The sequence below is a fragment of the Nerophis lumbriciformis genome, linkage group LG32, assembly GCF_033978685.3.
Source record: "Nerophis lumbriciformis linkage group LG32, RoL_Nlum_v2.1, whole genome shotgun sequence".
In the NCBI taxonomy this organism is placed as follows: Eukaryota; Metazoa; Chordata; class Actinopteri; order Syngnathiformes; family Syngnathidae; genus Nerophis; species Nerophis lumbriciformis.
This window is the reverse complement of record NC_084579.2, coordinates 21,007,963-21,024,851: the sequence shown is the minus strand read 5'-3', so window position 1 is coordinate 21,024,851 and position 16,889 is coordinate 21,007,963. Positions and strand designations below refer to the sequence as shown.

Here is a 16,889-nt window from a genome sequence, read left to right as displayed (position 1 = left end):
ACAACTTCAGATTGTTTTCTTACTTTGGCCAAAAATAAAACAAACACATTCTGAAAATATTATAATAAAGATAAAAAAAAAAATACCAGCAGCGGTAAAGTTTAGATCCATAAAGGAAAGAAGAAAGTGGATGAATGTTTATAACTGAATAAATTTACATATGCATAAAAATGTGTTTTCTTTTGTATTTTTTTTAATTTTTATGAATTAAGTAACATTTATGACAGCCTTTTTCCAAAAGACAACATAGAATGTGAGATATAACAGGATAATACATACATTTATCATTTGTTTTTAAAACAGTTACAAAAAAGTGGGACCCCAAAAATGTACTGTGGGACCCCATTTTTATGACTTGATGGGGTCCCTGGCACCCCATTTTGAAAATTCCTAGCGCCGACACTGATGGAGTATTGGTGCGTGCAAAACAGCAGCAGGGGGCTGTGGCCTGCGGGCCGGTTCTAATACTAATCAAATATCATCCCGGGGGCCATAGATAATTCATTCGCAGGCCGCGGGCCTTGACTTTGACACATAGGTTTTAGATGAATAAATTAGGTACAGAAGTTAAATTACATTAACAACAACAACAATACTAATATCAATTTGTAAAACAAGTAGCATTAGCAAATGTAATATAAATTAAAATGTGCAACAAAATACAAATATTACCAAACACCACAAAAAAAATAAAATATATATATATAAGAAGTTTAAATCAAATAAACACATATAAAAACAAGTAACACTGGTCAAATACTACGCTATGCTATTAGTGAGTCTGTGCTATAGCACAAATTGAAAACATTGTTTATCAGTAGGCAGCTCGGCACTCTAATACCGTAGATTAGGGAGATAGAAGCTGCTGAAAGTAGATGGTACATCCGATGACCTCACTAGCCAAGCATGGGGGCTGACCTGCTGTGCGACACCAGCTGTGTCTGTGTGTGCGTGTGTGGCTGACGTGACCGATGCTTTTTTACTCTTATCTGCCATTTTCCCCTGTCCCACAGGGGGATTGTAGCGCAGGTGGCAAAATCCTCATACAAGAGAGCAGACGTGTTGATTTAACATGTACATGTTGTAGTGGGGCAGGGGGTGGACTATGAACAACAGTAGAACTTTCAAGTTCAAATCCCTTTAGGTCGAAGAAATCGGAATTCAGGAAAATATGCCTCTAAAGTCGTAAAAAAAAAAAACATTGCCGCTTCAGCTGACGCATTACATTAGTCATTAAAGTGTTTCATCGTTTTACTTTTAGTATCGGTCAACATTGTTACTTAAAACAGTGCCTGTTCCACAAATAAAGGTTTAACAGTGGGGGACAGTCTGACTCAGAAACAGACTATTTTTAATGGCGGTGGTTGAGTTTAAATATCCTAATGTCAAAACAAAATTTTCCATATAAAATGTCAAGTGAATTAATCCACTTCAGGCTATAATTGTTTCTTTCATAAAACCTGTATTCACTGTGCATGCAATGTTTTACATGTTGGTAGCTGTTTTTGTGTATTTGGGATCCCCATAAGTATCGTAAATTTAAAATCCAACCAAGGAGGCACAGCGGAGATGTTTATAAAACAATGTTGCCTTCTTACAAACGAGCCGTTTAGAATTTGAGACTTTAGTGATGTATTTTGCTTCAGTTACAGCAGTGGATATTCCCATATATGGTAGAGGTTATTAGAAAAGCTTTGCGCAATTCCACCATTCTTATTTAGTTGTGGTCAATAAGTTCCTTATTGTTGAGTTGAGTTTGAGTTTATTTCGAACATGCAAGTATACAACATGATACATCACAATCTCCAGTTTCTCTTTTCAACATGTTCGAAAAGGAGTAGGAAGAAGCAAAGCTTATTTAATCCTACCCCTTTTCTTTTACATGACAGTTGCTAAAACTTTTGTTCACTTCCTGTTCTCAATTTATTCACAATATACTCCATAAGTAATACAATAAAATAAGTAAATAAATAATAATTGGTGAAGTAAGTTACATTTCATATGTTGAGATAAGTAAGATTATTTTGTGAGTGAAAGAATGAAAGAATGGATGAGTTAAATAAATTCAGAATGTTTGTCATGGTTCTTCTTCTTTGTACTTTGTAAACACTTTAAGTTTGAAGAGTTTCTTGAAGTGGATCATATTAGTACATTGTTTGATTGCTTTGCTTAATCCATTCCATAATTTAATTCCACATACTGATATACTGAAGGTCTTAAGTGTTGTACGTGCATACAAATGTTTTAAATTACATTTCTCTCTAAGATTATATTTCTCCTCTTTTTTTGAGAAGAATTGTTGTATATTCTTGGGTAGCAGGTTATAGTTTGCTTTGTGTATAATTTTAGCTGTTTGCAAATTCACTATGTCGTAGAATTTCAGAATCTTTGATTCAATAAATAAAGGATTTGTGTGTTCTCTATATCCAACATTATGTATTATTCTAACTGATCTTTTTTGTAACACCGTTAATGAATGAAGTGTACTTTTGTAATTATTTCCCCATATTTCTGCACAATAACTCAGATATGGTAACACTAGTGAGCAGTAGAGAATATGAAGTGATTTTTTGTCTAGAACATGTTTTGCTTTATTCATTATTGACGTGTTTCTTGCTACTTTATGTTGTATATTTTTTACGTGAGATTTCCAGTTCAATTTATCATCAATCATTATACCTAGAAATTTGGTTTCATTTACTCTTTCAATTTCTATTCCGTCTATTTGTATTTGTGTTTGATTTTCTCTTCTACTGTTACCAAATAGCATTATTTTAGTTTTACTGAGATTCAACGATAGTCTGTTTTTGTCAAACCATCTTTTTAATTTATTAATTTCTTCTGTTATTATTTGTAGTATCTTCTGTGTATTCTCTCCTGAACAAAACGCTGTTGTATCATCCGCAAATAATACTAACTTTAAATCTTTTGTAACTTTACAAATGTCATTTATATATAGATTGAATAATTTAGGTCCTAGTATTGATCCCTGAGGTACACCACAGGATATATTTAGCGTTGTAGAGGTGTGTTCGCCTACCTTCACGTATTGTTTCCTGTTCATTAGATAACTTCTTATCCAGTTTAAGACTAACCCTCTGATGCCATATCGTTCTAGTTTTTTGATTAAAATATTGTGATTAATTGTGTCAAATGCTTTAGTTAGATCCATAAAAACTGCTGCCGCACATTTTTTATTATCTATAGCATTGGTAATTTCTTCTGTAATTTCAATTAAAGCCATCGAAGTTGAAACATTAGCTCTGTATCCATATTGATTTTCTTCGAGTATTCTATTTTTATTTATGAAACTCTCTAATCTGTTATTGAACAGTTTTTCAATGATTTTAGAAAATTGTGGAAGTAAGGAAACAGGTCTATAGTTTGTAAATTGATGTTTGTCGCCAGTCTTGTAAATTGGTGCAACTTTAGCTATTTTCATTTTGTTTGGAAATGTACCTGTTTGAAATGATAGGTTACTAATATACATTAATGGTCCTGAGATCTCTTCAATAACCTTTTTTATCGTTTCCATATCAATTTCATTACAATCAGTTGAAGTCTTGGATTTACATTTTTTCACGATTGTAACTATTTCCTCCTGTGTCACATTACTGAGGAACATGGAGTTGGGATTTCGCTCTATGGTATCATTATAGTCCTCAATTGAAACTGGGTCTGGAATCCTTTCTTCCAATTTTGGTCCAATATTTACAAAATAATTATTGAAGCTTTCAACTACTTCCTTTATGTTGTAATTTTTTTTATTTCCGTCTAAGAAGTATTGAGGGTAGTCCCTCTTAGTGCCATTTTTAATAATGCTATTGAGGATGCCCCATGTTGCTCTCATATTAGTTTTGTTCTTGTCCAATAATTCACTGTAATATTCTTTTCTACATAATCGTAGTATGTATGTTAACTTGTTTTTATACTTTTTGTACTTAATTTCTGCCTCTGTAGTTCTTTGTGCTATAAATTTCCTATATAGTGTATTCTTCTTCTTACAAGCATTTTTTAATCCTTTTGTCATCCATGGTTGATTATTCTTTCTCTGCTTATTACTGAGTTGTATCCATGGACAATGTTTGTTATAAAGTATTATGAACTTGTTTAAGAAATGTTCATATGCTTCATCAACCTCATTTTCATTGTACACATTGTCCCAATCTTGCTTTTGTAGCTCAATTTTGAAAGCAATCATCCTCTTCTCTGTGCACAGTCTTCGAAATGTCCTTTTGTCTTCCGTGTTCTTCTTGTAGTTTCCATCATATATTGTAAAAACTGGCAGATGATCACTAACATCGGTTATAAGTAGACCACTTGTAGTGTTATTATCAAAATCATTGGTAAAAATATTATCAATAAGCGTGGCACAGTGTCCTGTAATTCTGCTTGGCTTTGTGATTTTAGGATATAAACTGATGCTGTACATTGTATCAATGAAGTCATCAATAGACTTTTGCTTGTTAGGGTTCAATAAGTCAATATTAAAGTCACCACATAGGAAAATTATTCTTTGCCCGTTGTCCATGTAAGTAGCCTTGATCCATTCTTCAAATGTTTCTATACTTGACTTAGGTGATCTATATATACAACTGATGAATATGTTTTTGCTTTTTTCCTGACATATTTCAATTGTTATACATTCTAAAATATTATCTATAGCAAATGACATGTTTTTTACCACTTTGTAGTTCAGGTTCTTCATCACGTACACAGCTACTCCTCCTCCATTTTTGTTGTTTCTGTTGATGTATTTTAGTTCATATCCATCCAGATCAAAATCTATTCCTTTTTTATCATCAATCCATGTTTCCGTGACAGCAATGACTTTGAAGGGTTCGTTGATGCGTTCCAAAAAGTTCTTAATATTGTTGTAGTTTGCATACAAGCTTCTGCTATTAAAATGAATAATTGACAATTTGTTATCACATTTAATGTTGCTGTTATATTGATCATCTGTATAATAAAAACAATTATTACTGAAGTGGGAGAAAAAATTTGTATCTGGATCTATATCATTTTCCAAATCCTGGTTTTTATGATCTTTGTTGCAGAAATTTTTTAGTTCCATGTTTTCTTGTTCAACAATCTTTGATGTTGTTTCAATAATCTCTATAAGTGTAGGTGGATGCAATCCTGAATCTAGGTCCTCTTGTTTAGTCGTTCCTTGGAACATAGTAGTGTTGATGCTGAATTTAGGTGCTTGTTTTCTGTCAGAGTTCATTATCATCGTTGTTGTGGAAGCTGTGTAAACTTTAAAAATTGTCCAGGTCCTTGATGTCTTGGACAGCAAGTACTCTTCCTTCTGGACCTCCATTCAGCTTGATGTAGATTTTACAGTTGGCGCTCCAAGTTCCCTGGATTTTTCCCTGCTTTCTCAAGTCGCGTGCTTTCTTGGCAATTCCAGCATTACGTTTTGTGAGATGCTCATTCATGTACACATTTGTTCCCTTCAGCTTCTTTCCCTGTCTCAGCAATGCCATTTTAGATTTTCTGTTTACAAGTTTCACGAGCACGACTGGAGTGGCGTTGTTGTTTCTTCCGTTCAGTGGGATGCATGTTTCGATGGTATTAATGTCAATTTCAATTTCTTTTGATTGCAGAAAGTTGACCACTTGCTGTTCTGCAGAGACCATATCCATTTCATCTGGTTCACCTTCATTATTCACAGCTTTCGCATAGGATCTTGGTTTAATTCGGTGCCCTGTCACGATGATATCATTCATCCGTTTATCCTGATCCATTCCATCTATGATATTCTTCAGCATGTTGTTGTCTTCTTGAAGGATCTTTATTTGTTTGCCCATTTCAGTGGCTTCATTATTTCTGATGGTTTTGTGAGATTGCAGACTTTCTATACATTGCTGCAGACTTTTCACATCTTGTCTGTATTCTTCTTTCATTTCTTTCATTTCTTCTTTCCATCCCTGCTGCAGACTTTTCACATCTTGTCTGTGTTCTTCTTTCATTTCTTCTTTCCATCCCTCCATCATGTACTTCCATTCTTCTTTCATTTCTTCTTTAAAATCATGGAGTATTTTTTGTATCCATTCTTGCATCCCATCATGTCCTGTGTCCAGCCTCAAATCTTGTTCAGTCTTTCCTCTACCTTTTTTCATCGCGGCAGTCGATGACGTCAGTGCCTCTTATGTCTTAGCGGCAGTTACTTCTTTAGCAACTTGCGGTACTTTTCACTTGTTTTTTCAACAATTTCGTACCTTGCGCCGTTCAGAGATCAATTTTGGGTGTCAGCCTGTCAACTTATATCACTCTACGACGTCGGAATCACTTTAAAACAGCTGTAAACTCGCCGTAGCTTTCGGTTGCCAGGCAACCGCTTTGAACTGCGGCAAGGCGCCGTTGGCTTGAGGCTAACGGCTCTTCCAACTCGCCTTATTTCAGCGTTTCTGTGCCTCTCAACTGACCAATATCAGATCGAAGATGCCAGGTGACTCTCCTGTGGCTGTGATCACAAATCAGTGGTCAAAATCTTCAGATTTAACAAAAACTCCGGTAGCAGAATCGGAGCCTTTTTCTTTTGCGTCCTTTCTCATTGACAGGAAGTGTTCTCTATCCTCTTGTGGCGGGCAGACCAGCTCGTGTATGCACATGCATGCTAGAATCCTCCACTATTGCGATTCCTAATATAAAGTAGCGTATATACTAGGACTGGGTGATATGGCTGAAAACTGAATCAGATATATGTTCTTCATATTGATCAATAACAACACATTAATATTTTTTATGACTTATTTAACCCCGTCAATAAGTACAGAAAGACAATTACCAACTTACCAACAGTGCTATTTATCAGTGGAGAAGGTGTCTGGTAGCCGGGTGGTAAAATAATTGCAGTCAATTTGAAGGTAGTTGTAGTTTCGAGACAGTAGATGGCAGTATTGTATAAGCTATTAAACACTACACATAGTAGTTTGGGAAGCTGCTCATTAAACATACACATTCGAGGTGTCAAGATGTTGCCACACAGCCTGCATTAAAACCAACAAAACTAAAAACAAGTTTCTGTTATTGACTTGATAAACCAAGATATCACAGTTTCTCTCTTCACTCCATGCAGAGAATCCACAGTGACACAGAAAGACGGCGCAACCAAACTTACTGTTACCTAATTGGCTATTAGCATGTCACTCCCATTGCTCAGTGACACTTCCTGTTTAGTTGGGTTCCCAGAGCCCGAGTGACTCCATGCAACAAATCTTGCTTCATAATTTGTTTTTTTCCGACTAAAATGTTTTTACAATACATCAGATGTTTTATCGAAAACATTTTATATTAATATCGATTGTGAGTCTATCGCAAGTTATATTGATATCGTTTTATTGGCCCAGCCCTAGTATACATTGCATCCGGAAAGCATTCTCAGCGCTACATTTTTTCCACATTTAGTTTTGTTACAGCCTTATTCAAAAATGGAATACAAGATTTTTTGTCCTCAAAATTCTATAATTCTATATACATTACCTTATAATGACAATTTTAATTTCTGCAAATGTATTAAAAATAAAAAAATTGAAAAAGTAAGTATTCAGACCCTTTGCTCAATACTTTGTTGATGCATCTTTAGCAGAAATTACAGCCTCAAGTCTTTTTTTAAGACGATGCTACAAGCTTGGCACACCTATATTTGGGCAGTTTTGCACATTCCTCTTTGCAGCACCTCTCAAGCTCCATCAGGTTGGATGGGAAGTGTTGGTTTTCATCCAGGATGTGTCTGTACCCCATTCATCTTTCCCTCTATCCTGACTAGTCTGCCAGTTCCTGCCACTGGAAAACATCCCCACAGCATGATGCTGTCACCACCATGCTTCACGGTACGGATGGTATTAGCCTTGGTGATGAGTGCTGCTTGGTTTCCTCCAAACTTGATGCCTGGTATTCACGGCAAAGAGTTCAATCTTTGTCTCATCAGACCAGAGAATTGTGTTTCTCATGATCTGAAAGTCTTTTAGGTGCATTTTGGCAAACGTTTTACAAACAAATGGCTTTTGTCTAGCCCAGGGGTCTGCAACCCGCGGCTCCGGAGCCGCATGCGGCTCTTTGATCACTCTGATGCGGCTCAGCTGCATACTTGCCGACCCTCCCGATTTTTCCGGGAGACTTCCGGATTTCAGTGCCTCTCCCGGAAATCTCCCGGGGCAAACATTCTCTGATTTTCACCCGGACAACAATATTGAAGGCGTGCCGTGATGGCACTGCCTTTAGCGTCCTCTACAACCTGTCGTCGCGTCCGCTTTTTCACCATACTATCTGCGTGCCAGTCCAGTCACATGTTGTATGCGGCCTCTGCTTACACACGTAAGTGACTGCAAGGCATACTTGGTCAACAGCCATACAGGTCACATTGAGGGTGGCCGTATAAACAACTTTAACACTGTTACAAATATGCGCCACACTGTGAACCCACACCAAACAAGAATGACAAACACATTTCGGGAGAACATCCGCACCGTAACACAACATAAACACAACAGAACAAATACCCAGAATCCCATGCATCCCTAACTCTCCCGGGCTACATTATCCACCCCTGCTACCACCAAACCCCGCCCCCCCACCCCCCCAACCGACGCACGGAGGGGGTAGGGGGGGTTGATGTGTGTGGGGGGGGGGGGGGGGGGGCAGGTTTGGTGGTAGCGGGGGTGTATAATGTAGCCCGGAAGAGTTAGGGATGCATGGGATTCTGGGTATTTGTTCTGTTGTGTTTATGTTGTGTTACGGTGCGGATTTTCTCCCGAAATGTGTTTGTCATTCTTGTTTGGTGTGGGTTCACAGTGTGGCGCATATTTGTAACAGTGTTAAAGTTGTGTATACGGCCACCCTCAGTGTGACCTGCATGGCTATTGACCAAGTATGCCTTGCAGTCACTCATGTGTGTCTGCAGAAGCTGCATACAACATGTAACTGGACTGGCACGCTGTATGTACAGGTTGTAGAGGGCGCTAAAGGCAGTGCCATCACGGCACGCCCTTATTATTGTTGTTAGGGTGAAAATCAGCAGATATTCGTGAGAATAGTTGCCCTGAAAGTCGGCAGTCTCCCGGAAAAATCGGGAGGGTTGGCAAGTATGACGCTGTCAAGTGCCATTCATATAAAACTTGCGGGCCGCACTAACATTACATTTTCATATTAAGGTGCGGGCCGCGTGTCTGAGACCCTTGGTTTATACATAGCACAAAGAAAAAAAAACCTTTGTATGCAGTGTTATTTCATTTTAAATTTCAAAAGAGTTTTGTGGCTCCCATTGTTTTCTTTAATTTGTGAAACTGGTCAAAATGGCTCTTTGAGTGGTAAAGGTTGCCGACCCCTGGTCTAGCCACTCTACCATACAGGCCTGATTGATGAATTGCTGCAGAGATGGTTGTCCTGGAAGGTTCTCCTCTCTCCGAAGAGGAATGCTGTAGTCCTGACAGAAACTACCGTACATTTACGCTGCACGCCAAAGTGGCATAAATCAGATTTTTTCCAGCTGACTGTTTACACTGCAAGTAAAATTAGATTTTTATCAGACTCCAGTGTAAATGTGCACATGCCCCAATGTGGCCCCAACGTCACTTGCATGCGCACTTTGATAAAGTGAAAACAAAGGAAGTTGCTACAGCTACAAAATAAAATAAAAGTCGCAACCCGTTAAAATGAATGTTTTTTTTATGTGAAAGTAAATGAAAGTAATATAAAGTATTAATGGATGTATATAGTGTAATATATTTGGGAGGGTTGTAATCTTTTTATGGCTGTTAAGAAGAGGGGACACGGACATCAGTGTGGATCTACAGGAGCTTTATTTTTCAACTCACATGTAAGCTAATGCGCCACAGCGTCAATTCCAGTCCTTCAACAAACGCTATTTCTTCGGAATTAAAATATATATTCATAAATTACATATAGACTATTATTTGTGCACTTATTACAAGTGATTCACCAAAAATTTGGTTGTCTTAAATAGACTTTGCTCCCCGAAACCGGATGTTGTAATAAAATATCCACTTCCACTGGCGACTGCATCTTTCCTTGCGCACACGAGTGACGTGGCTCGCCCAAAGCTGATGTAAAACTCACATACATTGCGTTTAGACTGAAGTCCTATTTGAAAAGATCATATTCCAATCGGTTTCAGGACTACCTCCTGATGTGGCCTGAATCTGATGCCAAAAGATCAGATTTGAAGCACTTTGGAGCATTTAGACTGGCCAAAAGAAAAAATCAGATCTGTGTCACTTGAGGGCAAAAAAAATCAGATTTGGTGTGCAGTGTAAACGGGGGCCACAGTGACCATCGGGTTCTTGGTCACCTCCCTGACTAGACTAAGATGAATGCAGCAATGTACAGTGACATCCTGGATGAAAACCAACGCTTCCCATCTAATCTGATGGAGTCTGAGAGGTGCTGCAAAGAGGAATAAGCAAAGAGGAATGGGGGGGGGGGGGGGGGGGGGAACTGCCCAAATATAGGTGTGCCAAGCTTGTGGCATCGTATTCAAAAAGACTTGAGGCTGTAATTGCTGCCAACGGTACATCAACAAAGTATTGAACAAAGGTCACATTGTCATTATGGTGTATTGTCTGTAGAATTTTGAGTACAAAAATTAATGTATTCCATTTTAGAATAAGGCTGTAAGATAACAAAATATGAAAAAAGTGAAGCTCTGTGAATACTTTCCATATGCACTGTCGCGCTATTATCGGTCAGTAGACTCGATATGGAAGCGCTAAAACTACAACAAGGCTGACGGGGTAGAGATGCAGTCAAAGAGGGCAAGGCCTAGAGGAGAGCTTAGGCACGTAAATAAGACCACCCACAGAGCGGCTTGAATTTTGACCAAAGCACCACTATTACATGTTACGTAGACCACAAGGAAGTGCTTTAAAAAAATTATAATAGGGAAAGTTCACAAAAAAAACCTAAAATAAAGCAAAACTATATAAAAAGACAAAACACATACACCGTTTAGTGGAGTTTTATAAATATCACTAGAATTGTTAAAGCCTTGTGATTAATAACACATTTTAGCAGTATTGTATTAAAGTTAAAGTTAAAGTCCCAACGATAGTCACACACACACACTAGCTGTGGTGAAATTATCCTCTGCATTTGACCCATCCCCATGTTCACCCCCTGGGAGGTGAGGGGAGCAGTGAGCAGCTGTGATGTCCGCCCTCGGGAATCATTTGGTGATTTAACCCCCCAATTCCAACCCTTGATGCTGAGTGGAGGCAGCTTCTTATAGTTTTTGGTATGACTCGGCCGGGGTTTGAACTCACGACCTTCCAGTCTCAGGGCGGACACTCTAACCAGAAGGCCACTGAGCAGGTGTTTAATTGAGCAGTTAGACCCTTTTTATTTGTCTCAATGGGTTCTATGATTTGTGGTCATGTGGAGGGTCGTCACAAAAAATACAAATAAGTGTCACAAAATTTGCTGACATGACAAATGATGATGGTTGCAACTACAACTTTTGTTTGACTTTTGAGGCTTATTCAGACAACTTTGTTTGGACTATAAATTGTATGACTTTAGGCTGACCACTTTATGGGCTTATCTTACCTGTGCCTTTGGGTGTTGTGACTGGCCAGGGATAAAGAGTCGTGCTCTGAGGAAAGTGCCAGCTGGGAACCAAACCGTGTCCCCTCTGCTGTTTTTTTAGCTGCAGATGACAGGGGAAAGTGGTAAGGCGCACACATACATTTTAATTTTCAAATATACATAATTACGCATGGTGTTTTCAGATGTACTTAATCAAGCATGACGTTGTGAGCACCCGCATTGAGGTGTGAAACTGACCTGCATCAACAAGGCAGTAATGCCTATTTGAAAACAACAATGGCCTTTACTGTATGTTGGGAAAAGGTGCTCCCATTTGTGAAATAGTGTACCGAGTACCGAATCTTACATAATGGTATTTTATTAGCCTGTGAGAATGAGAAGCAGCCACAGGAACTAATTACCTTGCCTGTAGTCGGGATCAGAGGAGCTGACCGAGGGGCTTTCACTGGAAGAACTGTAATCACTGTGGTGTCGGTAGTGGGTGAGAGACGGTTCTGAGGGAAGAGAAAGACTCACATCAGCCCATCTTTCCATATCTTAAACACACAACAACAACACAAAACCTGATAACGTATCAAAAGGTTTTACAGTGGAAACTCTGCAGACCTTCCTCAGTTCAGCAAGTATCATAGAATAAATCCTTAACTGAAAGTGGTTAGCTTTTTCTTTGGATTTTTGTGGGGCAAATTGTATTTCTTAAAAAAAAGGTCTGGTGTTAAAGTTAAATGTACTCATCAGTCTAAGCAGTGAGATTCCAGTCACACTACGAGTTATCACTAGTTAAAGTTAAGGTGGAATGGTTTGGTGTTATGTAACTTCTTTTTACATTTGTGTAACAACTGCAGTACGCCTTTATCTCATATGAAAGATACAGCTAAAGCGACAATAAGGAAATAATAGGTTATATAATAGGTTATTTCACCTTTACAAGTACCGTATTTTTCGGAGTATAAATCGCTCTGGATTATAAATCGCACCGGCTGAAAATGCAAAAAAACATATATAAGTCGCACTGGAGTATAAATCGCATTTTTGGGGGAAATTTATTTGATAAAACCCAACACCAAGAATAGACATTTGAAAGGCAATTTAAAATAAATAAAGAATAGTGAACAACAAGCTGAATAAGTTATAAGGTTATATGACGCATTAATAACCAACTGAGAACGTGCCTGGTATGTTAACGTTCTCAGTAAGTCATTCAAATAACTATAACATATAGAACATGCTATACGTTTACCAAACAATCTGTCACTCCTACTCGCTAAATCCCATGAAATCTTATACGTCTAGTCTCTTACGTGATTGAGCTAAATAATATTATTTGATATTTTACGGTAATGTGTTAATAATTTCCCACATAAGTCGCTCCTGAGTATAAGTCGCAAACTATGAAAAAAACTGCGACTTATGGTCCGAAAAATACGGTACTCCAAAATTCAGTCGGGCCCACATTACACCAGTTTTAAAATATCTGCATTGGCTCCCTGTGTGCTTCAGGATCAATTTTAAGGTTCTTATGGTTTATAAATGGTTTTATTGGTATTAGGCCTTCATATCCCTGAGATTTTCTTTTACTCTACAAACCTTCACAGACCCCGAAATCCTCTGGCACTCATCTCCTAATTAATCCAAAAGTCAGGACACAAAGTCATGGCACCCGTCTATCGAACAGCTTGCCAGAGGACCTCAGGGCTGCAGAGAACAGTCCATGTAAGAGCACGCTGAAGACCCACCTTTTTGATTTGGCTTTTATCTAATATTTATTATTTCATTGAAGTCTTTTGTATTTTCCTTTTTATTCCTTATTAGTTATGCAAGATTTTATTTTGTTCTAGTTATTTATTATATATTTCCTGTATATTTATTTTCATTTATTTTTACTTTCTAGCGTTCCTCAGAGAGAGCCCTCTGCACCAGGGGTTATGGTCCGTGCTATGTGGGCGCTTTGTGTCAGCGTCCTGGTGGCTGTGGTCTGGTGACCTCCTGGTGCAGATGGCTCCTGGGATAGTGTTTCTTCACCTACCTCCTCTGTACTCAGCCATGTATTCATTTGTGTGCGTGTGTGTGTGTATGATTACAGGTGATGTGGGTCATCTGGGTTTTGTTTTTAAGACTGTAAAGCATTGTGTGTTGCATTTCTTTTATGTATGAAATGCGCTTTATAAATAAAGTTTGATTGGGATAGGTTGATTGGCAACACTAAATTGGCCCTAGTGTGTGAATGTGAGGGTGAATGTTGTCTGTCTATCTGTCTTGGCCCTGTGATGAGGTGGCGACTTGTCCAGGGTATACACCGCCTACCGCCCGAATGCAGCTGAGATAGGGACAAGCGCTAGAAAATGGATGGATGGATGGATGATTGAGTTTGATTAATAAGAATGTGTCTTGTCTGGCTGTGAAGAGATTAACCTCCCATGCACACTTATTATTCATTCATTCAAACTTGTGTCATTAACATCATGGTTGACAACTTGTTTTACATTTTTTATCATAACAGTGAGTATCTTCATTTTACACTTGCACAGCTAATACAAATGTTAATCCAAACATTGTGTTACAGTTAATTAGCAAAGGCTAACAGCTAGCTAACAGTTAATTATTAAAAGTTTTCTTCAGTAATTCCAATCGGAAAAATGGTTTAAACATCCAACATCCGATTGTGTGCTACCTTAAAGGTTCCACTGGAGTTTATTACCTCCACCAGTAAGTTATGTAATCCTTGTCGTTGGTTTATCTGTCTGTCAGTTAGCAAAATAACTCAAAAAGTTATCGCCAGATTTCCATGAAAAGTCCGAATTGGGATAAGGAAAAATTGATTAAATCGTTATTGTCAAAGGCGCTGTGTGTAAAGCATTTATATCTGAAAACTTCAATATAAATACTATTTTGATTGATTGATTACATTTTAGGGCTGACCCGGATCACCGTCTGGACTCGGGATTATTTTCTCTTGGAAGATACAGCTTTTTTTATTATTTATTTTCTTTATTTCTTTATCATGAATTGATTAACGTGGACCCCAACTTAAACAAGTTGAAAAACTTATTCGGGTGTTACCATTTAGTGGTCAATTGTACAAAATATGTACTGTACTGTGCAATCTACTAATAAAGGTTTCAATCAATCAATCAAACAGGTTTTGAATGTTTGGTGCATTGGAAAGCTACAGGAAGACTTCATCCTGTTTGGGCCAATGACAGCAAACTCACACGAGTCGACATGAGACACACAAAGCAGGTTGTTAGTCATTCTGGATGGAAGGTGAAGTAAGCAAGCATGCTTTAGCGCTTCATGAATAAACATAATCTAACTACACAAAGAACAATGTGAACCTTTAAACGGCCAGGTGATGCATTTTTTAGCCTTGGAGACAAAAACTTGAAAGTCCTGCTCCTCAGTATCACTCTCTGCTACATATCTTAGATAAATAGCATACCCAAGTTATTGCGCAGACATTTGTTTACTTTAATCTTGCAAAGAAGGGGGACTGGTAAAACTGTTACACAAAACAATTAAATCATTCATCGGTTTGTGAGTCATGGTTTCATTTGGATAAGGTCATCCCTCTCATTGTTATGGAACATTGACATGGAACCACATCTCCTGTGTGTGTGATTTACGATCTTGGCTTTGACACAGAACATCTACACAAATGTACAGATGTGGAGTGTTGACACACGTGCACTGATGACTATATGAAGAGGTGTGCTGCACGTGGAGCTCACACGCGGCGCAGTTTTTGCCACCATTATTTTTGACTTGAAGTCTTGCATTAAAAGAGCATTTTGTACTAGGGCTGGGTGATTCATCGAAAAATAATCGAAACTGACATTCAGGGCTTTTAATCGGCATAAAACCTTAAAATGCCCCCTTAAAATTATTTCTCAACTAATACACTATCCCATTAAAACACACTACTGGTTGTGTAGTTACATAACAGGCAGCCTGCTGTCGCAAAGATAAAGGCGTCCAGACAACCAGCAAAAGAAGAAGACATAGCCATTGTAGATGAGCGATATGCCCTACAATTTATATCACAATATATAATGCAGCCTTTTGCGAAAACAACACAAATCACAAGATACTATTTGGCATATAAATGATAATAGGCCCATTTCACAGCAAGTAAAAAAAAACTCCTAATCAGCTGTTGATGTATGCGGTAACGTGTAACCAGTTGTATTATTTTCTCAATACTATTATTAATCTACTTGTTAATTTACTTTTAATATCTGTCTAATTTCTGCTGTAACATGGTTCTATCTACACTTCTGTCAAATTGTAATAAGCACTTATTCTTCAGTAATTTGAATACTTTACATTACTGCAGTTTTGGGCAATACTACAAATTTGGGTATCGATCCCAATATTAAGTTGTTACAGGGGCAGTTTTGGTCATACCAAAGTTCATACTTAAAAATGTTTATATCATTAAACAATTACATTTTTGATAAATATAAACAGACAAAAACAAAGGATGTTGGTGCAACAATATCAATTGCTAAAATGATTTCCTTATTACCTTTTATTATGTACAATATGTATAACAAACTTAGTTGCACAAACCAATTAAACAAAAAGAAAAATTACTATAGGCTATTTTTTCTGAGTTTGTAAAGAATAACAAAACAACATTTTGTCATCGTAAAAAAATTATCTAATCACTGATCACCATTGACTGATACTATACCAGGTGTAATTCCGCCCACCCTGGCTTACATTCAAGGGTTCCAGGTAAGCAGTTAGCTATGCTTTTCTTAGTATTCGCCTACAGTGTGTAGTGTAGCATTAGGGATGCAACAATATGAACAACAAGACGGAAGGGTTTTAAAGGGGAACTGCACTTACTTTGGAATTTTGCCTACAATTCACAATCCTTATGAGAGATGAGAACATGTCTTTTCATAATGCATTCTAACCCATAAATAAACATAAACAAAAGTCTGCTTACAATGGAGCCAATGGAAACCATGACGTCATTGCATTTATTGCGTTTATTCTGACCATAAAACCCAATACATAACCATTCAAAAAGCACCAACAATACTCCATTTACAGTTTGTGACCTGAATACTAACCAAGTATTAGCAATGTTGTTATTAAAAGCGCTGATGTAAAGTATCTACATTCAGCAGCGCATTGTTGCCCTGCAATGAGGTGGCGACTTATCCAGAGTGTACGCCGCCTTCCGCCCGAGTGCAACTGGTATAGGCTCCAGCACCCCCTGCCTCCCCGAGAGGGACAAGCGGTAGACAATGGATGGATAGATGGATCATCAGAGAGAGACAATGCCCTTATACTCCTGAATTTACGTAATCAGC

The 16,889-nt window shown here is 37.9% G+C and overlaps 1 protein-coding gene across 7 annotated transcripts in view; it reads right to left on the bottom strand.

Moving 5' to 3' along the window:
* Positions 1 to 16,889, bottom strand: part of ptpn13 (protein tyrosine phosphatase non-receptor type 13) — a 141,885-nt gene that overhangs the window by 70,992 nt on the left and 54,004 nt on the right. For all 7 annotated transcript variants that reach the window (XM_061926899.2, XM_061926900.2, XM_061926904.2 and 4 more), the window contains exons 9-10: positions 11,967 to 12,059; positions 11,566 to 11,665 (exon numbers count right to left, since the gene is read on the bottom strand). In XM_061926899.2, coding sequence (XP_061782883.1) covers positions 11,566 to 11,665; positions 11,967 to 12,059 — 193 coding nt within the window. The remainder of the gene's footprint in view (positions 1 to 11,565; positions 11,666 to 11,966; positions 12,060 to 16,889) is intronic.